Source organism: Seriola aureovittata, chromosome 12 (genome assembly GCF_021018895.1).
Source record: "Seriola aureovittata isolate HTS-2021-v1 ecotype China chromosome 12, ASM2101889v1, whole genome shotgun sequence".
In the NCBI taxonomy this organism is placed as follows: Eukaryota; Metazoa; Chordata; class Actinopteri; order Carangiformes; family Carangidae; genus Seriola; species Seriola aureovittata.
The window spans coordinates 11,531,652-11,558,951 of record NC_079375.1 but is presented as its reverse complement, the minus strand read 5'-3'; the positions used below and the strand labels follow the sequence as shown (position 1 = coordinate 11,558,951).

Here is a 27,300-nt window from a genome sequence, read left to right as displayed (position 1 = left end):
AAACCAAAGCTCATCTGTCTGTGTGCTTATTGGGGGGTTGGGGTGAAGGTAAGTGGAGTGCCGGGGGATTACAGTTTGCCTTTGGTGGATCACATCCACTACTGCAGCGATGCATATCCTATCAGCGGCTAAGCCTGTGAGTGTGGAGTGAGTCAATTCCAGGGAGCGAAAACCCAATACTGTGATGTGAGAGGAGAGGGAGTGTGACCCTGCAGTGACACACCGGTCACGCAGCAAAGCCTGCTCCAGCGGTAGACTGTCAAATGTCTTGCCTCCAAGGGTGAGGTCCTGCGTGAGCTGACGAGCGTCTGACCATACGATCTGGATATTATCAGTATTTACCCACAGATGTGAACCCCCAAAAGAAAAGAAAATAAAAAGAAAGAAAGAAAGAAAGAAAGAAGGAAAGAAAGAAAGAACTGGAGTACATGGTCAGTGGCAACCTAATACACCCTGTTAAAAAAATGCACTACAAGCAAAAGCACTGGAGACAATAGACACATGCACCTAGATTCTGTTTAATAATTTATTAAATACAGCATATTACACTCATGTTGATAATGTGCATATACTAGTACTTATACTATAGAGACACTTCTTTAATTTAAAATTTTATTGCTGCACATTTTTTCTTTTTTAAGTAGTGTACAAAATGAAATGCAGCATCCTATGAAAAAAAACAAAAAAACACAAACATGTCCTTTGTGCTACAGATTACGAGGTGATGTTAAGGTTCAGGACATGATGACGCTGATGAGACACATGCTACTCAATGGACACTTGGCAGAACAAACAGACACCAAAATTCCACAGGAACAGGAAGTCCAAAAATCCCTCATGCAGTGCATTACTGAAAACCTGGCCGCCAGTCAGATCTGCTTGTTTCATCGACGCCAACTCATACACGGTAGCCAGCCGCTTGATCATTGTTGGCAAAACAAAAAGAAAAAAAAAAAAAAAGACTGACAGCCAGGTCCCATTAACGATACTACGCATCTCGTAAAGCAACATCCACCACTTTGAACAGCCAACATATACACTATCTGTCTTCCTATGTGCATTACTTCATTCACACCGCTGTATCTAGCACCCTAAGACTTACTAACAGATCTATCCACCAACATTTTCACATAGAAAACCTCATGGAATTCATATACTTCTATGTTCAGCCTTTGGGAAATACTTTCATATATCGAATGAAATGAAGTGCCTTGCATTAAGGAATTAGAGGCATGGTAGTTTCAACTAAAATAGTGCAATTTCACATTCCTTGTCATTAATGAATTATTCTCCATATTATACATTTGTAGAACTATTTGGTGTGCGTAAAGGTAGAATGTGCGAAAATAAAAGTGCATGCAGAAGGAGGTTAAGGAAAGAAATAATTTTGGGAAATGTGCTTTCTTGCAAAGAGTTAAATGGGAAGATTGATACCCCTCTCCTGTCTATATGAAGCATCTGTTTAGCTTAGCTTAGTTTAGCATAAAGACAGGAAACAGTGAGCAACAGCTAGCTGGGTCCAACAGTAACAAAACCCACCTACTGGTAGGAATTTCTTTTCTTTTTACCTTTGGACAAAGACAAGCTAGCTGTTTCTCCCTGGTTCCTGTCTTTATGCTAAGCTGAGCTAATGTGCTAATGTGCTTAGCTTAGCTGGCTGACACATGAAAGCAGTATCAATCTTCTCATCTAATTTTCAGCAAGAAAATAAACAAGGTGTAGGTCACAAAAATGTAAAACTATTCCTTTAAAGAAAAAAAAATACTACTTTTTGTCAACTGATAAGAAACATCAACTTTTAAATGAAGAAAATACAAACTGATGGAGAATGACTGACAAAACTATAAAATACAGGAAAGAAAGAAATATGAGTCAATAAAGAAAATCCCTGAGGGATAAAATCCTACTGATAACTGAACTAAAGGACGTTTCAAGAATAAAGATGATTGGATTTTCATGTACAGTACTTTAAAATTATGATTGCACAAGGTAATCGCTGAATTTTTTTTTTAGCTAGCTAATGCAACTAAACCAGATGGGCAAAGATTCAGCTTCTCAACAGTGACAAGAACAGCTATGCTTGTTTTTTAATAAGCATGCCATTGAGAGCATGACTACATACAATGACTTGTTAACAATGGAATGAATAAATGGATGTTGAATGCAACACAAATTCTGCATTCAATAAGATGTGCCTTTCAGATGAGAAAGAATTATTGTTTTTTGCTTGTGGAGGAAGAATGGGACGGAAGGATGGAGAGCAAAGATAAAAGAAGGTGAATGGAAGGAAGGAAAAGGCAGAATGGGATTAGGTAGAGAGGGAGGGAATAAACGACGGATGGAATGCGGTAAGGAGGGATGGAGGGCGAATGAAAAAGATGAAGGATGAAAAGAGGGAAAAGGGTCGAAGGATGGAAGGAAGGAAGGAATTAGAAATGGAAGGAATAAAGGATGGAAGGATGGACGGCGTAGATAAAAGGAAAGAAAGAAGAAAGAAAAAGGAGAGAGGAAGTAAAAGTAGAGGAACACTTTGTTAAGTTCTCTTATCAGGAGAGGTCTGTGAGTCCGCTGCCTTGCTCGATGACCGCCTTAGCGAACTGCTTGAAGACACGGTCCATGTAAGTGCTCTGTCGAGGCCACAGGCCCTCGAGGAAGCCAATATGGCCGCCATGACAGGTAATAAGCAGGGCCAGGTTGGGATTCTGCTTCACTGCCTCCACTGGAATGGCTGCAAAGGAAACAAAGCATTCAGGTCTATTTTCTCCTACAGTGGACTAGTTTCCATTCCTAAAGCTACTCCATTCGTACTGACAGCCAGCACATACTGGTTACTATTTTATTATGTATTATGAGTACCATTATTAGTACATTGAGAGCAGTTATTATAATTTGTTTTGAGGAAATAAAAAAATTTGTCATAACGAAAGCTCCGTAGTGAGGTCAAGATTGTACAGGAAGTCTTATTTTGCAGAACATGGCCGGGACTCACCATGAGATGGAGAGAAGACATCATCAGCAGCGTTCAGGCACAGCATTGGCACCTGAACAGATTTCAGCCTGTGGACAGGACTGGCGTCATGGTAGTAGTCGTCATTGGTGGGATAACCAAACATTATGGAGGTGAACCTCTCATCAAACTCTCGGATGGTCCTTGCCTGTAGCGGGTCAGGTAACATCATTAACTTCTGGCCATCTCATTTAATTAGATTAGCATTTGCAGCCAGGTGTCACTGAAAATAATCCCTACCTTCATGACATGATCGATGTCGTAACACTTTTCAAGCACTGGTCTGTGTCTGGAGGGGAGATTAAAAATAAAACTGTCACCCACTGCTGTTAGGGGAAATAATGTGCATTCGAAGATGTCCCTCAAGGATGCCGACAAGGTTGTAAGCACCTAATGAAACAACAATCAAGCTCAACTTTCAAAGTAAAAGCATTACCGTGCATTTGTATCATTTACCGGAATACATTGAGAGAATTATAATTGTTACAAATATGTTTTTTTTTTTTCCAGCAGCTAACAAATGAAAAAAAAACAGCCCTTAAGTAGTTCTGCCTAACACTGCAAAAACCAAACCTTAAATCAGCATATAAAACCCAGTTATTCAAGCTCATGAAATGTTTAGCCCCTTGCACAAGCTGTGAGTTAGCGGCCGTGTTAATCCCGCTCTGGCCTCGGCTGACCTGTGCACAGACGCTTGTAGGCAGCTGGTGAGGTAGGAGTTGAAGAGGAAACGGTCCAGGGGTTTTTCCAGCGAAGCGGTGCACTCAAATACGTCCCAGCCTGCTGAGAAGACTACAACACCTTTCAGGCAGGTTTCCCGGCCCTTGCGCCCCAAATAATTGGCCAGCATCATCCTGGATAGGGAGAGGGGCGAGAGGAGAGGGCAGATGGGGAAAAAGAGAGGGACTGGGAGATGTTCCATTTCTGACCAATCCTTCAATTCATGGGATTAGAGCTGTGCAGTAAAAAAAAAAAGAAAAAAAAGAAAAAACCTTCTCTGGCATGCTGCACTGAACGACTGAAGTGATACTACAGCTCCTTTGCCTCTCTTTTGGTAGCATTCGGCATAAACCAATCACAGACTTGCTGCAGAACTAATGTTGGAACATGTTATGTCAGCCTATTTCTGGGTATTACTACGTATTTTAGTTGCAGGTTTAGTTACCACTGAGTCGCCAACAAATGCGTGATGTTGACCTCTACACCTTTAAGATTTGTTTGGATCGTTGCCTGCACTGAAATGTCCAGTCAGCTGATAGTGAGTGGCTTCATTACCCGCCCATGGATACTCCAGCAGCCATGATTGGAGCAGCTTCATTGGTCTTCTGGATGTGCTCAATAACAGTCTCCAGATCCTCTGTGTTGGCCGCACAGTAGGTCCTCGGGGTCTGGATGGGACACGAAGACAATACAGTCACTCTTTTCTTCCTGTTTCTGTCTCTATTTAAAATATAACGAGGACTCAACATGAAGAAATGGTGAATTGTAAGATGCTTGCCTCCAAAAGATTTACATGCCGTTTATCTATTTTCTATCAGGGCTACTTTATCTTGTCAGATATCAGTCACACTCAACTTTTTTCACAAAGATATTCCACCTACAGTATCTAACCACTTTCTCTGGTTATGTGATCAAATGAGGAAAACAACTAGCTAAAGCAGGCAAGCATCACTTGAAAATAAATATACAGTAGCTGAAGACAGAACAATTAGCCTGCAGTGTCGGCTACAGTGGACATCTTCAGGCGTGGAGCGAACTCTTTCAGGACTCACACACAAAGGCTGCCATTCCTGTCCATAGAAAATGAACATAAAGGGATTAAAGTGTCAGTGTCAGTCTAGATAGCCCCCCCCCACTGTCCCTGTGTAGCCCCAGTGGCCTAATGGATAAGGCACTGGCCTCCTAAGCCAGGGATTGTGGGTTCAAGTCCCATCTGGGGTGTGTAGCAACAAGAAATCCATAGACCTCATGGTCCAAAAACCAGAATTCAATGGATTGACACTATTACTTACTTTCCAAAAAAAAACAAAACTGTAGACTGTAGATCTTTACAAGACATGTAAAGATGTTATCTAAGGTTTATGGAAACACTAACTCATTTGTGACTAAACAATGAAACTGATTAATTGGCAAACATCCAAACCATTGTTGGAAACAGGTATGAGGATCAACATGATTCACTAAATCAGCTTTAAACCTTAAAAAAGTAATTATGCAATTGGTAATTTTTGTTATTATGATTATGATTATTCTGCTTTGTTTTTCTTTTTTCTCCTAAAAGCTATATTTTGCTCTGTCCCATTTATGAAGCACATTTACTTTTTACCTGTATAACATACTGTATATTAAATTCTTTTTTGAATGTTGCAAAGGTGCCGCTTTCCAGCTAATATTGACAAATACCATGTGATCAATGTTCAATTTGTGTATTTCTGGCTCTGATAAAAAATTAAAAAAAAACACTGTCCAAGTTTTTTTTAGGGAAAGAGGTAAAAATCCCTTCAGTTTGAGACACAGTTGTCAGACACAGCAGGTTACTTAACATTATAAAACAAAGCAGCTCTAATTTGAAGGAGCCTAAATTCTCAGGAGGCTGTTGAATCTCCAGCTCTTCAAGGCCCTTCATTAAGATTCAAGCAGAAACTCAGGCAAAGAAAATTCCTGTTTTTCTGCTCTCTTATGGTTCCTCTACGAGGCACGCACAGGTTTTGGACTTTGCAGCAAAAGAGCACAACTTACAAATTGAATTATAACAAATGAAGTTATATAAAGCAAAAATAAAATACATATCGTTATGGGGGAATATTTGAGCAGACTTAAACTTCTGCACTGCAAAGCCACTCCACAGGAAAGTGTAACGTAATGGGCTTTTTTACAAGATCCAGAAATAGGGAAAAACGTACTTAGGACATCTTTTGAGGCAGGGGGCATCTTTCACACAGTGGGTCATTCCAAAGCACTGGCCTATTTAAACAATGGAGGATATTCACACTAACTGGACACAGAGAAAACACTCACGGGAGCGTACAATTGCTAAATCATTTGCATAGAATATAATTCCCCTCTGACATGAGGGAGAAAATTCCCTCTTCACCACCACCTCTTGGTACAGCGCCAAGGTTACAATGTCCAACTTCTGTTTTTTTCTAAATCTGAGAACAGCTGAGCCAACCAAACTCTGGATATGACCTAGAATACAGGTTTAAATCAATCTGAGTGACACTGGACATTTTGCTTCAGTGTCACATTTATAGTTTTTTTTGCAGCTGAGACAGAGTAGACAGCAGCAGGACACATCAGCCATTGATTCAGATTTACACCCACTAAGAGGAACATTAGATTGATTGTGGGCAATCCCTGCCTGTAATGAAACACCATTTGTGCTTTGGATGAGATCTCTGTATGGTAGTGATGGCATGATTAGATCAGGGTGATACGGTCGTCCATAAAGAACGTGCCTCCTGTTCCAAAGCGCAGACATATACAGACAGAGAGGGGACACATAAAACACAGTGGGCATGCTAAGCACTATCACAGCCCATTTTGTTGGCTAAATATACCCGGGTGCAAGAGGACAGATTAAGCCAGGTGTCAGAACAGCACGTGCTCAACGAGGTCATATTTCTGTGGATCTGCATTAAAATACAGTATCTGCCTGCAACTTAATCCCTGCTGTGCAACAACATTGTCTGTGCGGCGTCTGCTCGGACTCCCTGCAGGCTCCGTGACACGTGTGCAACTGACATACTCTGGGCTGGCTGAAGCAAAGAAAAGGACAACTCTGCTTGGGAAGCTTTCATACGAAACAAATGGGAAAACTGTTCGTCCTTAACAGTCCTGTTTACCCTGTTTACATGTCTGACTTCCTGAATATGGACAAAAACAAATAACGAAATGAAATGTCAGGTTGAAACCTGTGATACTGTAGATTCTTACCAGTAGCGTTTCACCGGAAACCCCTCTGTTGTTAAATACCACACATCTGAAATACACAAATCATATACGCTATTAAATTATTATAGTCTCATTAATGACTCCTTTAATCACATCATCTGTTGATTTTAACTGAAACAAAGTCAAGAAGAGCTGACACAGCAGGTCAATTAATCAAGTGTTTGAACAACAGAAAATTTATCCCAACATTTTAAAAACAATTTTAAGCATAAATGGAGAAAAAAAATCATTAGTTCCAGCTTCTCACATGTAAATCAGTTTAGATTTTTTTTTTTTTTTTGGATGGTGGCATCTAAAGTTGTCACCTTAGGCTCTGGAATAATCTTTTTTTTTTTTTTACATATCAAACAGTTTATCGAGAAAACGACTGGCAGGTTAAGCAGTGATGAAAATATTTGACTGCAGCCCTAAACAACAACATTTCAAAGCTCTGGTAAAAGCTCCAGTAGGCTTATGCTTGTTTTTTTCTTGTCACTACAAGTTATCAACCCCCATGCACAAAGGAACACAGTGGCCCAAATGTTTCGTGCTTAAAAAAAAAAAAAAAAAAAAAGCAGAAGTGAGAATATGATGAGACGTGCAGAGAGGCACAGCTGTGTGAGGACCATTCTGTTTGTACTGTAGAGCAAAGGCATCAGCATCCCCTCCTCGCCCCACACCGCAAGTCATCTATTATCTGGTGGAGTCAGACCTGCTGTTTTTATCTGTGTAACTCAGCAGCAGGGAGGGGCTAGATGTGGTGTTGGGCAAGAGGAGGGGGGAATCTGGTGGTGGTGGGGTGCTTAAACACACACTGCAGCATATACTCGGAAGCTGGTCTGGGCTAAGCTGCAAAGCTTGTACCGGGATAAGCTGTAATTCATTAAGCTACACAGACAGGGGTGAGGGGTGGAAGATGCTGAGTTTGCCGGCTCTCTTCCCATGCCTTCCCAAATCTGGGTGAAAGAATGAGTGCAGAGAATACAGAGAGGACCTATTGCAGAGGGAGAAAAGAGGAGGGGAAAAAAAAAACTTGCTTCCTCTGCAACTCTTCAAGCTTGTGCTACGTTTGGCTATTTACAAAAGCAGCTCTTGACACAGAGTTTAGCTGTCTAACTTTATTTGTGCACTTCGCCTGAAATAACCCCTAGCCCCTCTCTCTCATGCACCCATTATATAAAAGTTGTAAAATCACTACAAGACAATTTAATCAATATTGGTATGACTGCGGAAGGTATTTCGTTTCTGATTGGACAAGAAATCTGTATTCTAGATGAATATCAAATTAGAACATGAAGCACATACAACGTCAGTTTTGTGATTCAGTGTCCTGAATGTGTGCTCAGCGCTGGACCTCAGCCAGGGTATCCAGCCAAGACCACCCACCTATAGCCCAGATCCCGGCTCTGTTGGACCATGTGCAGGATGTAGGACTCTCGGCTGGTGCCGGTCAGACCGGGGAGAAGGAGGACTGTGGGCCTGGTGGCGGGGTCGGGATGAGAGAGGCTGTCGTCGTTGTCAAACCAATCCAAAGAGATCTGTCCTCCATCTGCTGCCTTAATAAGTTCACTGCAGAGACGAGCGGGACACGCAACTCAGCAACACGGGTCTTTCTGAACATTATCTTCTCTCTGTATCTCTATGTGTCTATTTATTTATTTCTCTGATTTGTTTGTTTCAAACGTGTGCACACACTCAAGTACACACACATTATTGATGAGAAAAAGTACTAAAATCAATATTAGATTTGGGTTTAAGTTCACATCTTCTTACTAAATGGTCATTTAAAAAGGATACAATACTCAATTCTCTGCACAATTAATACTTTCTGCTCAGCTCCAGGTAAACTGTGTCATTGTATCCATCACACACGCTGCCAAAGGGGGACTGGATATGTGAGTAGAATGCTCACTGACAGCTCCCTCATTTCCCTTGTGATCATCTTGTCAGTATGCTTTGCAACACACAGCAAGTTAAGATAAGGAGGAGGGCACTGCACCAGTGGGTTCTTATGGTCAATCAATTTCTGGGCTGTACAACCCCAGCCTGGCAGATGAGGTAATTCATTCCCAGTGCCAGTGTATTTGAAAACCTGCACTGCACACAGACACACGCAGCAGCCCGTGAGCCGACTTGGCCCGACCAGTGGTAAAGACATCAGCATGAAATTACAGAACCGCCATGAAATATGCACCTGAGGCTAGCCTTTAAAGTCAGGGAGGGCCAATCCAGAGTGTCCAGCGCTCAAAGTAGGAGGGGACTTTCTTGCCAGTCCTCTGCTGGGACAAGAAGATGAGTGAAATTTCACCCCAGACAGCGTACGACAAATAGGACAGTTTTCATGGCGTTTGTCCTTGGGTCGACCTTGTGTAACTTCATTATGGGGGGTGGGGGGTGGGGGTGGATGTCCTGTTGTCCCCAGAGGAAATGTGATAATAACTTCAGCCATCGTGACCATCAGTCTTACCATGTTTGATAACAGAGTTGGACTGGGTTGGATATAGTTGCTGTGCATTATGGGAATATTTATCTCCTTGACTCAGGGGGACACCAGACAGTCAAAGGCAGCGTGAAGGTCCTTGGGACAGGCAAATTACGGGACTAATAATTCAACTTAAGAATTCAAAACTGCCAAATAACTGATTTCTTCTACTGATTACCAATATTAATGATAAATACTAGAGTCTTAATTGATTTTAAATGTATTAATCCTATTTTTATGATAGGTTAAGATTTATTTTTGTATGTGAAGGGTGAACAAAGCAAGAACTACAAATAGTTTGATGGGCCACATCAGAACAAAACAAAAACTACATTTACAGAAATTGATTTTTTATTTCAGTCCAACCCCAAATGGTTGGCTGATACATAACACTTAATCACATCACATAATATATGTACAATTTATATTAAATACAGACACACGCACACTTAGCCAAAAAGCATGGCCATGTCAATTAGGGAATGTCAGGGAATGCACATTGAACAAATTACATGAGGATGTAACAAGAATAAATAAATAATAAATAGTAATAATGAAAAATAAGGCTCTCTTAATTCATTTTAATCTCCTTTATACGCAGGGGGTAAAGAATGCAGCGCCAATTAATCTTCAACAGAATGTACATTATCGAGCAGCAGGCCGGGCAGCCCAAGCCTGCATCGTGGCACAAAAGATCTCTTTCTCCTCTGAGCTTTTGAGTCTTGGTTTAGAACAAGACTGGGATTTGTTTCCAGTTGTGAAACTGGAAAGAAAGAAATCAGGGAACAGACAATGGCAGTTTCTCAAAGGCCAGGCTAGGTTTTAGAAGTTTCTTAACAAAGCTGTGCACAGTGGGCATGGAAAAAATCTGAATGTTTTCCCTCACAATTACTAACTCTAGAGTGGCAGAGCAAGACAGCTGTCATATTCAATACACATTTATTGCACTGTGTCAAAGGTGAACTTTCTAGCTTGCATGCTTCACGTTTATCTCTCTCTGGATATGACCTCTATGACTTAATCCGTTTTATGAGTTCAAATGCACGTGATGTCTGTCTGCTCGCAGGGAGAAACCCATTTTTCAGTTTGGGAAAAGAAACATCTTGTGTAATGGATAATCAGTATGTCAGTCATGGTGAGGACTTACTTTCTGTAAACCACCCCAGGTTTGGCTGTGACAAAGGGTCTCAGCAGAGTCTGGATGCGGCTCTCCCAGCACCAAAAGGTGGGGTAGTAGGTCTCTGACACCACCGGACATTGCTCCCTCAGAAACTGGTAGAACTTCTTACCCCCTGAGATGAGCTGTGGCTTCTGAAAAATAAGAGTGAATGAAGTGTGTCACAGGTTGTGAGTTAAAAAATGTCTTTTAATTACTGTGATGTTATTTAAAATCACAACAGATCCATCATTGTGATAAAACATTATTTTAGCTCTAAGCAATGTTTTGTTCCATCATGTGTCCTAACACATCTAAATCATTTTTTCAAATGGTTACATCGATTTCTTTAAACTGAACATCAACTCTTCTGATGCATATATCAAAACTGTTTAAACATGCAAAAATAACACTTGACAGAGGATATTATGATTAAAATCTAAAAACATCCAACTATAGCGGGGAGCAGGGTTGTTGCTGAGAACAGCCTCCTGACCACAGAGTGTGAAGTATATGAGATAAACACAGCACATCTGCATGGACCTGCAGTTTAGGCCTTTATTACACATGGATAGACCGAGAATAAACGCTTGGCATGCATTAGCTTTGCATAATTAAAATGAACAGCCATACACATGTTATATATATTGAGATGTAGATTTAATAATATACATGTGTTGCTTAATTTGGACTATTAACTACTTATTTTGTTTTTAAGTCATCCCATTGGAGAAAATGTTGGCCTTACTGGTCATGTAGCATGCGATCGAGTTCATGCCATTGGAGATCGATTCAAACACCTTGCCGTTTAACATTTCTAACTCGGTTTTCGCTTTATTCATACCTTGTAAATGTTGAACACGCACGTGATGAACTCAATCAACAGGTAAGTCATAATTATGGAACACACATTTTGAGTCTCTCCTAGCCATCCAGTAAAAATTACAGCGACTGAACAGCAATACATACAACCATATACCGGCGTTTTTAGCTAACGTACAGTAACGTTAGCTTAGCTTCGCCGATGCCGACATCTAACCGTATTGCTGCCGGTTGATTTAATGCAGTTATATAAGTGCTGCTCATGAACGCAGAAAATATTCATATCAGGTATGGATGCTGATTAAGAGCGCGTCTTGCTGCCTGAGATCCGTCCCACATGTGCAGGCGTGTAAGATTTAGTCCACCGGTGCACAGATGCAACGCGATCGAAACCTCCATCATCCAATGCACCGGGTCGGGTATCATCACACGCGTTGATGATGCCCCCGCCTGAAAAACACACACGTCGGGTTTAACTTGAACATGCGAGCTATAAGGCGCAACGAGTCCCTGCACAAGCAGCCGCTCAGGTCATAAACCATGTGTCAACGTTACTTACCTTCGCTACTGAAATCAAATAGTAGCAGGTGTACGCTGCGCTAAAGCCCAGCACCAGAGACAGTCCTACTCCCGAGCCGAACAGCCCAACTTTCACTTGATTTTCCAGATAATATGACAGGTCCCTTGTCAAAATGTTGAAATTGAAGTCCAGCGAGATCATTGCAAGGTCCCTGTTTTCCCCCGTACTGCAAGGACAGTGGCCAGCTCGGTTGAAATTCAGCTGTATCTGCCTGTGAGCGCACTGTGAAGGAGACAGTCAAGGGGACCGGGTGTTGGGGGGTGGGGGGGTGGGGGTGGGCATATAAATGTAGCAGCGAACGGTGGCGCTCTTTGACCAGTTATCAATGGAGCCGCTCACAGTCACACAGTCGCCCCCTGCAGTCAAAAGAGCTGATGTGAGCCTGGAAGTCTCTACCCTCTGTACATCCAGCAGCATATAGTAGCTCAGCCAAAAGACAGTACTTGCAGAGGCAAACATGAGCGTCACTGAACACCCTCAGCCTCTAAAAAATGATCATAGTTTTACTGCAGTGGTAGTGCACAGTAAAACTGCATTAACCACCAGGAAAAGCCTGCATACAGAGCCACAGGGGGCCCAAAGGATCCAAGTTCACAGTGTAGAATTTAGTTTGTGGTAATTTAATTAACTGAACATTTTGTTTATAGTATTAGGTATGCAGTGCACCACTAATGCACATCACAAACTTATATATAATAATAATTGCAGCCTTAAAGCAACACTTAATATACATTATTACCTAATCTTAGGGCCATATCTTGTAGAGAGGGGCCCTGAGTTAAAATGTATCTTTAAGTCCTTTTTAAATTACAGTTTATATTTTGCTTACATGGTGCATTTTAGGTAAATACTTAATACTCACAGAATGCACAAAAAGCAATGAAGAGGGGCTCAATGGGGGCTCGCAGGACATTTTTTCCCCAGGGCCCTGTAGTGGGCTATTCTACTCCTGGTCCACCAGAGGTTTATGTAGTCTTATTTCGAAAGCAGTCTACCTTAGACTTGTGTTGGTGTTATCAGATTAAAGCACATGCAGTCTCTGGTGAGTCAATTAAGATTTGCATTTGAGGTAAATATTAATATAATTTATACATAATTTGTTGATCCTGACTACAAATGAAATTACAAGAGGCTTTCTCTCCTTCAGCCAGGTCTTTGGAGTCACTTCCCATTAAGTAATAAGTGCTTCAAATCATTGTAACATCCCTAGTATTTGTTAATGTACCAATGGTCGTCATTCTGTATCCTACCTTTATAGCCTATTTGTATGGAGTTTGGATTTGCCACCGCAAAACATTACAGACTTCAACAAAGCAAGTTGCTAATTGTTGTAAATCTATCTATCTATCTAATACAGTATGTCTACAATGTATAGGCCTATGTGGATGTATTCATTTACGTGAGTATATATACTTATGTATAGGCTACAGTAGGCCTATGGATATGTCATATATTCATTTCACCAGTGTTGGTTTGTTAATATTCCCACGAAATACACATTTTCTATGGAAATAAATTTGTTCCAGATGCGCACGCGCGTCGTGGGCCGAACTTGTGCTTGTTTTCCAAGCCTCGCGTCTTCGGGCATTATCGTTTACCTCCGTAGCTAGTTGTTGCTCGTCTGAGATCTGAACGATGATTGACAATAATGGCGACGCGGTCATACTGAGTTGACTCCAGGGAACATCTTGGATGGAAGGTCGGCGCCATACACAACACCATTAAGGATAAACACCCTCAGAACGACTCTTTTAACACGAGAACGACTTGCTAGCCAAGAGAGGTTTATCTTGCTAGCATTGCGATAGCTAGCAACTCAGCTCGCTAGCTTGCTAAGTTGAAGAGGTGGTATTCTTGTGTGTGGAGTGGAGGAGAGGAACAGGGAGCTTGCTGAGTAGCGAGATCTGGCTAAGCTGGCAATGTGCCTACTTAATACGCTTTTAAGGTGATCGATTTCTTATTCTCAGGCAACACTGAGGAGGCACTGGCTTACGTTAACGTTAGCTTGTGGGAGTAGTTAGTTGTCCAGCAGCCTCCTTAGGTAGCTAACTTAGCTACTCAGCTAGCAGGCTAGCTTTGTGGATTGTTCCAGTCCTTTTCCTGTTAGGACTTGCTCCCACTTGCGTTAGGAAACTGTCCACCAGCGCACCGATAGCTTGCTAGCAAAGACTGCTAGCTTGCTAACTTGTAAGAATCGTTGTGGCATTGTGAGATATTTCGTAAATGACCACCGGCAGGAATAACCGAGCGATGATGGAAGGAGTGGGAGCAAGAGTGGTACGCGGACCAGACTGGAAGTGGGGGAAGCAGGATGGTGGAGAGGGACACGTTGGAACGGTTAGGAGTTTTGAGAGTCCAGAGGAGGTGGTGGTGGTCTGGGATAATGGAACGGCTGCCAACTACCGTTGTTCCGGAGCATACGACGTGAGGATACTGGACAGCGCACCAACAGGTAACTTCACATCAGCTAGTTTGTCAGCACTTTCAGATTAATTGATGACACGCTTCTTCCCATGCAACAGGGTTACGCACAACAGAGAAGATGTTGTTTTGTTGGCTGTAATTTGGGGGGTTTCGAGGGGATACAGTGAGAATGCTTAGACAACCAGACAGCGAGAATAAATTGTTGCTGTAATTAAAAGATTAGATTGAGCCTGTGACGCAAAATCTCAGCCTTATAAAATAGTTGTTTTCCTAAAGAAACTTTTAGTGTGGAAAATTCTTGGAGGCAGCAAATTAGTTATGGCTAGTTTATTCTGTGTAATGAATGCAGACGACATATGCATGGCTCTCCCCAATTTGCATAAAATCAAGATGTCTATTTTATTGCATCCTGTCTGAGCAGATGCGTGTAGCAGACAGCATTGTGTGCAAGATATGGAAAAAAGCTGTGTGAGACATACAAGATATGCATGTTAGAATATGTCAACATAACTTGCTTCTCCAAATTGCCCAGTAAGAGGAAAAACATTTTCCTTGCTCAGAACAGTAGTAGGTTGTACAGTATTTGTGTAACATATATGATTAAGGACTGCTTCACCATCCTTTAGCTTGATCCTTCTCTGTATTAGTCACATCATTACAAACCAGTACAGTTACACTTTACATGCCCACTTGATGATGCAGGCATGAAATTAGGAAGGAATCTTTTGTAGTTCTTTTCATGATTCTGATGTATCAACCCTATCTTGGAAAGAGAGTGATAGGCCATAAAGCCAAAGTTAGTCTAAAGTGCTTACATTAACAGGTGTAGGATTTCATGACAATTAATATAGCCTTCCTAATAGGTAATGAGAATATGAACACATTTCAGTGTGCCATATGCAGAGTTGTGACTGCTTAGTAAGTGGAGTAATTTTTCTGCACAGATTGTATACATATTGTTGATCGCAAAATGTTGAACAGTTATTCAAGTAGCATCACTGAGTTACAATGTACATGTATTATCACACTGATATATTAACTTTGACTAATACTGCTGCCCCCAAGGCATCAAGCATGACGGAACCATGTGTGACACCTGCCGTCAACAGCCCATCATTGGTATTCGCTGGAAATGTGCTGAGTGCACCAATTACGACCTCTGCACAACCTGTTACCATGGAGACAAACATCACCTGAGACACCGGTTCTACAGGATCACCACCCCGGGCAGTGAGAGGTTAGTTAACCCAGCAACATTTGCCATTATGCCATTGTGCTTTACCTTAAACCCACCAATGATGACATAGACACAAGGTAGCCAGGTAATCACTGTACTTCACTGTGATTGGTTGGCTTACTCTTTTACTCCCATAGTTTAGCTTTATGCTGCTTTATGTGTGTGTGTATATGTGTATATATATATATGTGTGTGTGTGTGTGTGTGTGTGTGTGTGTGTGTGTGTGACATTTGAGAAGTCTTTTGTGCACCCTGCCTCTCAGGCAGACAGAATCTATCTCTGTGCTCCCAGCCCTCAGTTGCCAGGCAACAACTCAGCCTCGTTTTAGGATCCAGTCAGACCTTTTTAAAAATTTTATTAATGCAGTTCATCCTATTTATAGAATTTATTCAAGCAGATTTCCAAGTTTTTTTTGTTTTTGTTTTTCTATTTATGTCTTCACAAGGTGGCATGGTTATGGAACAACCCTGCAGCTTGTTTTAAAAGTCTGTTTTCCTGCTGACTTTCACAGTCAGAACTTAGTGCTTTGACTCTGCAGAGAACATTTTGCATTATGTAAGACACCTTACTGTTAATTGAAAAGACTTATAAGTGTGTAATATCTGTCTTGGAAGTTAATAAATATATAAAAATAATATAAAAGAATAACACTATACATGTACAGCCCACTGTTGTTGCTTCATTCAGTTGCAGAAATTCCTTCTGCTTGATACTGCTTTATTAATTACTATTTTTCTGAAGTCATGCTGTCATTCAAATGGCAGTGTCATAGTGGAAGTCCCATTGTTTTCTTGTTTGCTCTTTATTTGCAGCTGGAAGTTCATGTTGATGTGTAAAATTAGCACTTACAGGAAATCAGCCCTTTCTACATGTGACCAGCAATAAATGCATTTTAGTGCGTAGGTGCTGAACTGTGAAGGCAATGGGAGGTTTACTGTAAAGCCTCCTGTGGAAGTGTTGACATTGTCAGCATAATTATCTGGCATTACTAAAAGGGGAAATTATAAAAGTTTAGATCAAACTAGAATTAGACATTTTTCGAGTTTTCAGGTTACGGCTTTTAAAGTTTGGGCAAACTTCAAACTGGGGTATGATCAATGGTAAGCACACCAAGAGATCTGTGCAAAATACCACTGGAACTGTGTGTGTTTAACATATGAGAGTATGTGCATTTGATGTATCCCGTCCCTCAGGTAAAAAAAATCACATAAATTAGCAGGTGTTTACAGATGGATTTATTTGCATGAGGCAGCTCACTTTGGCTTTCAGCAATTTTAAAACTTTCAAACTAATGTCAAAAAAAATTTCAAACAATGACCCCCTCCTTCCTGAGCACTCTTGAAAGAATCACTAATGGAAACGATGTTTCAGGCATGGGGTGTGGTAAGTGGAGACATTGTTACCAATTACTGCATGTACAGACAAGATCAAGTCAAATGAAGGACGCTTTAGTCTGTGCATTCCGAGATGCTCTACAGAGAGATTAAGGTTGCTATTGGCTAATGTGTTGTAGGAAAAAGAAGCAATCAAATAATTTACTGATTGGTTACTATCAATACTTTAAATGCAATATTTGGGATAGTGTGTATGCATGCGTGCTAAATTCCGCAACTTGCATGAAGTGATGAGACTTCATCCATTTCAGGACTATTTCACCCAAACACCATATTTTACTAAATGAACACATGGCCCAACAGCTGGCAGCCTTTTCAACCGAGTACGACTTCATTTCCCCGGAGACGGACATTACATAATGCACAATGGGTGCTGGAGGTCTCCCCAGCCCGCACTGCTCCGACAGCGTGGTGGGGTGTTTTGTTACACCACATTAGATTCTTTCACTAACTGCTGAAGAGGGAGTGGTTGGAAGCCACAAGCTGTTTGCGCTGGTTAGACGTACACTGTCCAGCTGCCGCGTCTACCATCAAAGCTCACATTGTTTGATATAGAACTCAGCTGGATGGTTTATTTGCTATTACCTTTGTCATTGGTTAGGCTTGCAGCTATGCTGGAGTTTAGACTGCAGCTCACAGTTTTGTAGTGAATTAAAAATGTCAGATATGGGGGCGTCGTGTAGCGTAGTGGTTTAAGCAGGCGCCCCATGTGTAGAGGCTACAGTCCTCGCTGCAGTCGGCCCCGGTTCGAATCCCGCATCGGACGACCTTTCGCTGCATGTCATTCCCCCTCTCTCTGCCTCCCTGTTTCCTGTCACTCTCCACTGTGCTGTCCATTAAAGGCATAAAAGCCCAAAAAATATACTTAAAAAAAAAAAAAAAAAAAAAAAAAGTCAGATATGTCCAATTGTCTACTTATCCAGTGGCTTTTATTTGCAGTGCAATGATTGTCAGGTATGGATGAAAAGGGAAGGAATTGTCAGTAAGGTGTGAAAGCCGTGCTGTTCCAAAAATGATTGTTATTCGTAATGTTACGACCTGACACCTGCAACTCGATGACACACTCAGTGATTTTAACTGTATTACAGTGGCATTCCTAAAGGCAGTAGAAAGCCAAAACTTCATTTTGACCTTTTAGAAAACTATCCTCTGTGCTCCGGCCACTCTGAAATGGTGTCTCATAAATGGTGATTTCACAGAACTGAAAAGACAGGCCAGTAATGATGTGTTGCTCACACACACACACACCAAATATTTTTAGTTTGATTTGTTTTCCTGTCATCAGTTGCCCAATCCTGAGACAGTTATAATGACTGTCGGGGGCTACGTTGTTGATACAGCAGATTAGATGCTGGTAAAACCCAGCACTCACAGTAAGATTTTTCATCTGTAGCCATGTCCCATTTTCTAAAAGAAATTTACACCATGACTTCAGAACAGTAGGCACACAGGGAAGGGCAGTTAAGGACACGAGGTAGCAGGAGGGAGGGCATCATTTTTAATCAGTTTCAGTTAAAAATTATTGTGGAGCAGGCACAAGCATCCCCTCTGCAATCCACATTTGCTTGTAATTAAAAAAAAAAACAAATCAATTGATCCATGTAAACAGAGCCCCTGTAAACACCTGCTGTTGAGTCCTTTGTCTGACACTGTGATATGAGTGATTAAAGTTTAGTCCAAATGAAAGTAATTGTCTTTGCATTTGAACCTTTTATCTGTGCAGAGTACTTTTGGAGTCACGGCGCAAGTCAAAGAAAATCACAGCCAGAGGGATCTTCACTGGTGGCCGGGTGGTGAGAGGCGTGGACTGGCAGTGGGAGGACCAGGATGGAGGCAACGGGAGGAGAGGAAAGGTAGGGTACCAGCCCCTCAAGCAAAAACCTGCAGTTGTGACCTGTAAATATGTACAATATTGATATGATGAAATGCTCAACAGCGAACACTGTCCCATTCATCTACACACATACACACACACACACACACACACATGCACACACACACATATATATGTGTCTGTCTGTGTGTGTGTGTGTCATCAGTGGATAGTCATCAGTGGTTTCTAGCTTATTATCTTTGCTATTCTGCTTTGCCATTATTTTTTTCCAAATAACTTTTCACATTACCCAAGAGCTTGTCTGTGTCCCAGTCCCATCCAGGTGTGTTAAGTAAAAGTAAACGGCGCTTGATGCAAAGGTTCAGTGGTAATAAAAAGAAAGAACATTTGTCTCCAATAAATCCCAATTCCCAAGTGAGCTTTAAGCGTGCAGATACATTTCAAAATTTTGCTGAATGAACATTGCTGCTGAAAGATACTGCTGAAAAAATATGGCCAAACTTGTCCCAACTTTATTTCAGAGCAGCACAGTTAAGTGGATAATAAATCCTTGGAGGTAAGGCAGGCTTGGTGAGCGTGCCAGAGGCAATCAGAACCACGTGTGTGCCACTGACGGGAGCATGACCACCCGGGAGGGTTGTGTATAAGTGAAAAAACAAGGATCCCTTGCCTTAAACAGTGCTAGGGAGGAAAAAACAATCTTGCATCCCAGGATATGATTTGATTTGAAGTGTGCAGGAGCCTCGACCAAAACAGGAAGGGCACTGCCTGACACAACATTTTGGTAGTATGGACATATAAAGGCGAAAGAGTGCACAAACAATTCACTCCTGTAAAGCCCAGCTAGGTCTGCTGCACTGTACAGCACTATCTCATATCTATCATTTTGCAGACATTTTTAAGTTAAGTAAATTATATTTATCTGTAATCCATTGTATTGCATTCATTAACCAAAATTAGCACATTGTCCTAAATGACTAATTGAAAATATATTTCTTGATTGTGATTCTCTCTAGCAAACACAGTTTTGCTAAATTTATACAGCTATGGCAAATAATCCAAATACTCTGCAGGAGGATTCCTAATATTGTGCACAGAGTTTAGGGAATTATCAAAATGTAATTACTAAATTTGTACTGAAATGAACTGAAAAACCTTTATTCCTTAGTTGCTTTCCACTGATCCCTATTCATCTTTACTGAGGCTATTAACAGATTTCCTTGCTGCAGGTTATTCCAGGCTTGAATACCTCATTAGAAAGTAATACAATGTCTGATGAGGTTGCATTTGTTTAGCATACCCTATTTACATTTATACTGTAACTGTGCTGTAAAGTGCTTCTATTTTGACTATGGTCCAGACCCCAGAGTATTCAATTTAAGAGCCCCTCCAGGCAATTTAAGACTTCATTTTGCTGTGTTATTTAATGGCATATCTCATTACGGTTTTATGATGCTGTAAGCAATATGCTTTCCAGAAAACTGCTATTACATGTCCTCCAGCTTAGATGTTGCCTTAGTTTAGCATGAATATTAGCTCCTAAGGCCCATTAATCAATTACCTCTGGAAGGGACCTGAAAATAATTTAACAATTTGATTTCTGTATTTACTTAGGGCACAGCTTTTAATTAAAGAATTAATTTACTCCACCACAGCTCTTCTCTTGACACTTTCTCAATGTTATGAAAGTGTTGCACTGCTTGTGATCATGAGAGAATTGTCTAATGTAAAAAAATCCCAAACTTATCTTCCAAATTTAAATAGATTTAGCAGTCCCCCATTCATAGCTCATTGCTTATTTACCCCTATAACCATTTTCCTCAGCTTACAGTGCCCTTCAAAAGTTTTTAGAAAAGCTGTGAGCTGCTACTTACTATAAAAGTCAAGTATGGCATTAGTCATAATGTAGTACAAGTACCAACTCCAGAAAAACCTGTGTAAAATCTTGGGGGCAGATTTGTTTGTGCACTGTTAAGGGGTACAATAGAGCCGAGGTGAGAACCGTGGTTTAAATAAGATTAATGGCCCAAACCACCATGAAAAAACTAAATAAATACAGAAAGCAGCTACTAGCCCTTTACCTTTTTATATAATAATAATTTTTGTATCTTTGGAGGAAGGGCGGTGACAGTAATTAATCATCTTTGCTGTTTCCATGATGATAGGAGTGTTTTCTAAATTATCTTCTAAATGTGTCTAGAGCAGTTTCTCGAGTGTTTGCAAAGTCTGTAAAAATGTATGTCCTAAATATATGTTGGAGACCTAATTGACACGATCATGAAGAGAAGATGCTTCCCAGACTCACTTAAGGATACCGCATAACTGCAAACCACTGTTTGTCTCCAGCCCTTCAGTGGTGGAAAAGTACATGGCTCTTGATTTTAGCAACTTCCTGAATTCATCAAAGATGATTTTGCTGGCCAATTTGGATACTCAGAGCTTTGTTTATTACGCACATGGGGGAAAAGCAGCTAATTCCCTTTCATTGGGGGAAGAAGAGTTAGTCCCCTGAAACCTTTAGCAGAACAAAACTGTTGTACATTTTTGGGATGGAACATTATGTGTCAAAGGTTCCTTGTTCTGATAAGTAATATCTCCCACAGGCTCTGTCTCTGTGGTCTGGCTGAACTAGGCTTGTCTTTTTTTAATTTATTTGTTTTCCCCTTGCAAATAAACACGGTGATGGTTGCAAAAGTTTAATTAAAACATTCTTGCGGATTGCACAAGTATTCCCAATTGGTGAGAAAAAAAAGTAAAACAATAAAAGGTTTAGTATTGACTGTAAAAATGCAACGCAGGGAGAATTAAACCCCAGGAATCAAAACCTAATCAAATTTGTTCTTGATAAGTCCCACACCTAATATTTCTCAGCAGAAATAATAAAACTGTGATGGTGCATCTGATACTACAGTGTATAGGTTTACTCAACATGTTCTTGCCAGTGACTTTTGCTCTCCTCTGTCACATGCACCATGTTAAAAAAAAAAAAAAAAAAAGTGCCACAAAAAGCTAATACTCTAAGCCTCAAAGTGCAAACTGGCACCCTTTACTGTCACTGGACACTTCACCTAGATGAGCCCAAGTTCAAGTTTTGTGTTTGTGTGAGACATCTCCTCGTCTTAGAGCTTACGTGACTCCAGGGTTGCTGTTCTGTAGTTCACCCTTGACTCTGACCTTCCATTTGAAGGCAGCCAGTGAGAGATAAAAGTTAATTTCCAACAGGGATCAATAAAGTATCATATTTTCTATCATTATGAGGTTTGAAGATGGAAAAACTCCTGCTGTTCAGTATTATATTTTCACATTCAGTATGCTAAAACCTTTTATTTTCATGTAAATGTAAATATGATGTGAACCTCAAAACACTATGCTGTGTCCTTTTTTTTTTTTTTTTTGTGTGTGTGTGTGTGCGTGTGTGTGTTTCTCATCTCATTCCTCCTGCTCCACAGGTGACAGAGATCCAGGACTGGAGTGCAGCCAGCCCTCACAGCGCTGCCTACGTACTGTGGGACAATGGGGCCAAGAACCTGTACAGAGTTGGCTTTGAGGGAATGGTGAGCAAACTTCCAGTCTGACCCTAAAGCCCAGTCACTCACACACATACACACACACACATACATACACACACACATACACACACGCACACACACAGAGCCTCACAAAAGATCAGTTGTCAGGTGGCTTTTGTGTTTGACCGCAGGGTTGAGGCTCTTTCTATGGCTGCCAGGCCTTTGTGAGAGCCACGCTGCCAGCATGAGTAAGGCACTATTGTACAGGCAGCTGGAAGGGGAAGGTATCTGCATGATAAAGGCAATCTGTTCTTTCTGCTTTTTTAGGGGGAGAGAGTGAACATGGAGGTCAACTTTAGTGGAGGGGGACATTGTCTTGGGGTTGTTGCGAGTGCAGCGACACACGCGTCTCAAATGAAAAGCATCTTCCTCATTGGTGGAGACTGCCCTTGCCTTTTTATGAAAGAGGCCAATCGGGTGTCTTGGTTGCATAACAGATTTGTCCTTTGTTATTCTAATAGGTTGAAAGGAAGGTAGACGGCATCTGCCTCTGGATTAAATAAATCATGGATTAGACCCCCCATCTTGACTGTTTTATTTTGGCTTTGTTTCCTGTTAGGACACTGGGCAAATCTTCCAAACAAATACAAAGGCAGTCCAGCTTACTGAATGTTCCAAATGCAGAACGAGAAGTCAACGCCTTTCCCTTTTCGTAATGACTGCTTTCTGCTCGAACCATCATAAGATCAAACATGTCCTGCTGGCTGGGTGCAGTAGGATAGACCAGAGTTATTTAATTTGTCGAGACATGTTGTAGACAGGACTTAAGTTTTCCATCAGTTCAGAGGGACGTTTGCTCTGCCTCACGTTCCACTCTGCCCTCTAACTCTGCACATCTGAGTCATCACAAATGGCGCTTCCTCTCTGTAGCAGTATAGTGATTCGCTGTCCTGCCTTACCCTTAGGGCACTGATATTGTTGGTATTCAAGACAACTCCACCGTCGCTGCAGCTTGAAGTGTGTAAATTCTCAGTTTCATTATTCATGATCGCGCCCCTCATCTAATGGAATCACCCTGGGTAATTATCTAACCCCATTCCCTCTTTCCTCCCTCAGTCGGACCTGAAATGTGTCCAGGATGCCAAAGGAGGCTCGTTTTACAGAGACCACTGTCCCGTTTTAGGTAAGTAAGCCAGTGATCTGTGTCCACCGTCATTATTGCACCAATTCTCTCACCTACCGTTCTGGTGCAGTGAATTCAAGGGCATTAGGGGAGTTTCACTTGCAGTTAATCGTGTCAGGCCACTAGATGGCAGCACTGCCCAGTCACCAGGCTGCCAAAACCAGTCGCAGGCTCAGGTCATGCAGTTACAGTATTCCAAGAATTCCAGGAATTATTTGTCTCTCTGGATTCAGCACTGCAGTGGAAGCCTCTCATTAGGTTGAATAGAGTCATTATTCATAGGTAGACGCACTTTTTATGTGTAGTCCAAGTACTAATGCTTCATCTGTGTTTTGTTAGCAAATTGCAAACACATATGCACTTATCAGATTTATTAGGCTGTATTTATCTAAAACATATTTTCCTATTTGTCTCTCTGTACTCGAGTTTAAAATCACCTGCAGACTCTAAATCTTGATGTGCAAAAGGAGCACAGTTTTCATTACACTTGTACTAATACAGCTTTATTAATAGACTTGACCTTTATCTCCCAGGTGAGCAGAATGGCAACAGAAATCCCGGTGGTCTACAGATTGGAGATCTGGTCAACATTGACTTAGACCTGGAGATTGTCCAGTCACTCCAACATGGCCATGGTGGGTGGACTGACGGCATGTTTGAGACCCTCACCACCACCGGCACAGTATGTGGCATCGACGAGGATCACGACATTGTGGTTCAGTACCCCAGTGGGAACAGGTGAGTCCCTCGAAAGATTTGGCTCAGATTTACTGGCTTCCAGTGAATAAGACCAATGAGCCTGCTTCATCTCTTCAGCATACATTCCCATCTGTCAAGTTTTATACATCCCTTTTCACCTCAGCTCAGTCAAAAGCCACAAAACACTTCACAGTACATCTTCACCATAAGATGTAATTATAGTTTGTAACACTTGGCAGGAGAGACTCTCTAAAAATTAGTGGTCCATTTGTAGTAAAATATTTTTAGTCTGCAAATTTTTCAGTCTACTATCACTGTTCATAAAAATTTTATCTCACCACTTTGTCTGACATTTGTTAAAGGTGGATTTTCGAAACAGCATTTTACTTTATTTTATTTATTTATTTATTTTTAAATCCCCCTTTATCGCAACTTGCAAATCCTCAAATATTCCATATCACTGCCCAAAATCTATACTTGGTCAGATATTGTGTTTGATGAATTGTGAACAAATTAGTCTGTGTTGCTGTAACCCGTTCATTTTTCTATTCTCAGGTGGACATTTAATCCAGCAGTGCTGACAAAGGCCAATGTAGTGCGCAGCGGCGAAGTTGCAGCCGGGGCAGAGGGAGGCAGTTCCCAGTTCCTAGTGGGAGACCTGGTCCAGATCTGCTACGACATCGACCGCATCAAGCTGCTACAGAGAGGCCATGGAGAGTGGGCTGAGGCGATGCTGCCTGTAAGAGTTTGAAATATGTTCACACCGATTTGTGCAAATGTAACCACACTGGGTCTTATTTATGTAGATGTCAGTTTAAATTTAATTCTTACATAAACGTCTATAAATGTTAAAAAATAGCCTTTTTTCAATAACATGATGGTTTTACTGATTTTCAAAGAATGTGCCTCTGTCAGATCAAAACATCCACTGGACTGTGGCTCTAAAGGTGTGTATGTAACAAAACATCATCAAATCTAAACTACACACCGATAGATAGTTTAATTTAAACCCAATGAGTGAAGTCTGTGTAATGTTTGTTACCTGGAAAATCAGAGCTGTTATTGGCATATTTTTTAAAATCAGAATTTTCACTTGCACTTCATCGCAGGCACAAAATTTGTATGCAAGAACCCTCTATGAATTAGGCTCAGTTCATCTAACTGTCTGTGTAATTTTCTGCTGTTCCCTTCACACTTGGCAGAGCCAGTCCCTCATCTTCTTTTAAAGAAACGTTGCCGTATTATTATTATTAACATGCAGAGACACAATTTCACCCCTCAAATCAGTCCATGGCTGTTTTGCTGCCAATGTTTCTTTTTTTTTTTTTTTAATTTATCTTTTTTCAGTCTCAACAAGACATTATTCTTTCCTTATTATGAAGTTTATTCATTGCTGCCCAGCACGCCTTAGGTTATGTAACTCCAGTCTACTCCAATATGCCACTTGTCCCTGCCAAACTGGCCCCCCTCAGCAACTAATGAGCCTTAAAACCCTGAGATGGGTTGTAGCTTTGATCACTAACCACGGCTGTTTGCCGCCCGCTGCTGATTCTACTGCAGCAGTCTCCATTATTGATGGCATCCTCCAGGACAGCCCCAGACCCGGCTCGACAGACTCAAAGTGCCTCTTTCTCATATAGCCTGGATCGAGATGATATGATTCAAAATTGGAAAGCATTTTGCTCTGCGCTCTCTGTATTGCTTGTATAGATGAGGAATAGACTAGCAAGCAGAGCGGTCTCTTTCTTTCATATCCATCTTCCTTCTCGTGCAAGTGAATGTCCTTTGAATAAGCGGCTTTAATCTACAATATTTTGTTTTTTCTGTCAGTTTTCATTTTCGCAACGAGCTTTGTTTCTTCTCCGTGTCCAACAACTGCTTTGTGGGTATTTTCTCCACTTTATTCTTTCCTCCCACCTCTGCTTTTTTTTTTTTTTTTTTTGCTGTTTTTCGCAATACTGCGCCGTTTTTCCCCTGCCACATACAGACTGCGTTACACAAAACATAGCTCAAAGACAACAACCCCCCATATACTAATGAGTTTGTGCAACATTTATCAACAGACCTTAGGCAAGGTGGGTCGCGTGCAGCAAATCTACTCTGACAGTGACCTGAAGGTCGAGGTTTGTGGAACTTCTTGGACGTACAATCCTGCTGCTGTCACCAAGATCGCCCCCTCTGGCTCTGCTGTCAGCAACGCCTCTGGAGGTATGTGTGAAAACGCACCGCTGAGAGAGAGAGTGTCATCTTAATTCTTTATCTCCACTGTTCCCTCTTTTCTGACTCCCACACTCAAAACACTGTCTCCCCTTCTTTGGTCAGAGCGTCTGTCTCAGTTGCTGAAGAAACTGTTTGAGACACAAGAGTCCGGAGACATCAACGAGGAACTGGTCAAGGCAGCAGCCAATGGAGACCTGGCCAAAGTGGAGGACATCCTTAAGAGACCAGATGTAGACGTAAGTGCCCCAACATTTTGGTATTTTGATAAGAGCACCTGCTGGATTTTGATACGGGTTCTTGATGAACACCAAATGATTTTGCCCTTAAACATATACAGATGATCTGAGTACATTGATAATTGGAGCTGGAATACTCCCGGCTGTGCTCTGCCCTGCTCTCAGTATATTGAGGAGGCTGAGAGTCTCATAGGAAAGGACTCTGAGATCCTCCCACTCCTGCACCTCTCTCAATCTGAAAAGCATTAAAGCTGGGCCCAGAGGAGGCACCAAGGACCATTGGTGTGCACTGCAGCACAGACCCAATTTACTCTCAGAATCAAGTGGAGATCCATAAACCCCATATGGTTACAGACTGTGTTCTGACACATGCTATAGGCCAGGGAAAACACCCGTTGGCCACAGGACAGAAGTCTGTGCCTTGTAGAGGTTATGAGAGCTGGTTACACCAAGTCTGCAATACTGTCTTCACTCACAGCGTGTGTGTGTGTGTGTCTGGTGTGTGTGTGTGTCTGGTGTGTGTGTGTGTCTGTGGTGTGTGTGTGTGTGTGTGTGTGTGTGTGTGTGTGTGTGTGTGTGTGTG

General features: G+C 41.5%; 2 protein-coding genes and 1 non-coding gene across 7 annotated transcripts in view; 2 read left to right on the top strand and 1 right to left on the bottom strand.

The window, feature by feature from the left end:
• Window positions 1–496: 496 nt before the first annotated feature.
• Window positions 497–12,225, bottom strand: abhd3 (abhydrolase domain containing 3, phospholipase). Its single transcript, XM_056390695.1, has 9 exons — window positions 11,960–12,225; window positions 10,570–10,733; window positions 8,327–8,509; window positions 6,944–6,989; window positions 4,283–4,395; window positions 3,688–3,861; window positions 3,248–3,296; window positions 2,990–3,155; window positions 497–2,728 (listed from the first exon to the last, which is right to left on the bottom strand). Exons 1-9 carry the CDS (start codon window positions 12,119–12,121, stop codon window positions 2,547–2,549), a joined length of 1,239 nt encoding a protein of 412 aa, XP_056246670.1. The 5' UTR covers window positions 12,122–12,225; the 3' UTR covers window positions 497–2,546.
• trnar-ccu (transfer RNA arginine (anticodon CCU)) lies at window positions 4,876–4,948 on the top strand. The gene has a single exon. It is a non-coding gene; the product is annotated as a tRNA-Arg (tRNA).
• mib1 (MIB E3 ubiquitin protein ligase 1) overlaps window positions 11,306–27,300 on the top strand; it is a 54,968-nt gene continuing 38,973 nt past the window's right edge. For 3 of the 5 annotated variants that reach the window (XM_056390693.1, XM_056390692.1, XM_056390689.1), the window contains exons 1-10: window positions 11,306–11,464; window positions 14,218–14,432; window positions 15,470–15,641; window positions 18,760–18,889; window positions 22,320–22,424; window positions 23,496–23,562; window positions 24,096–24,300; window positions 24,817–25,000; window positions 26,325–26,469; window positions 26,584–26,717. In XM_056390693.1, the coding sequence (XP_056246668.1) occupies window positions 11,430–11,464; window positions 14,218–14,432; window positions 15,470–15,641; window positions 18,760–18,889; window positions 22,320–22,424; window positions 23,496–23,562; window positions 24,096–24,300; window positions 24,817–25,000; window positions 26,325–26,469; window positions 26,584–26,717 (1,392 nt within the window). In that variant the 5' untranslated portion in view covers window positions 11,306–11,429. Of the gene's footprint in view, window positions 11,465–13,573; window positions 13,680–14,217; window positions 14,433–15,469; window positions 15,642–18,759; window positions 18,890–22,319; window positions 22,425–23,495; window positions 23,563–24,095; window positions 24,301–24,816; window positions 25,001–26,324; window positions 26,470–26,583; window positions 26,718–27,300 lie in introns of those variants that run through there. The other 2 variants (XM_056390690.1, XM_056390691.1) reach the window with 2 other exon arrangements.

Bases quoted from the DNA above. Each gene is read 5' to 3' on its own strand.
- abhd3 (XM_056390695.1), bottom strand. From the start codon at position 12,121: ATGATCTCGCTGGACTTCAATTTCAACATTTTGACAAGGGACCTGTCA. The intron at 3,862-4,282 runs GTAATGAAGCCA...CTCCCTATCCAG, and splicing joins GCTGGAGTATCCATGGGCGG to GATGATGCTGGCCAATTATT. The intron at 2,729-2,989 runs GTGAGTCCCGGC...TTTCCTTTGCAG, and splicing joins TGTCTTCTCTCCATCTCATG to CCATTCCAGTGGAGGCAGTG.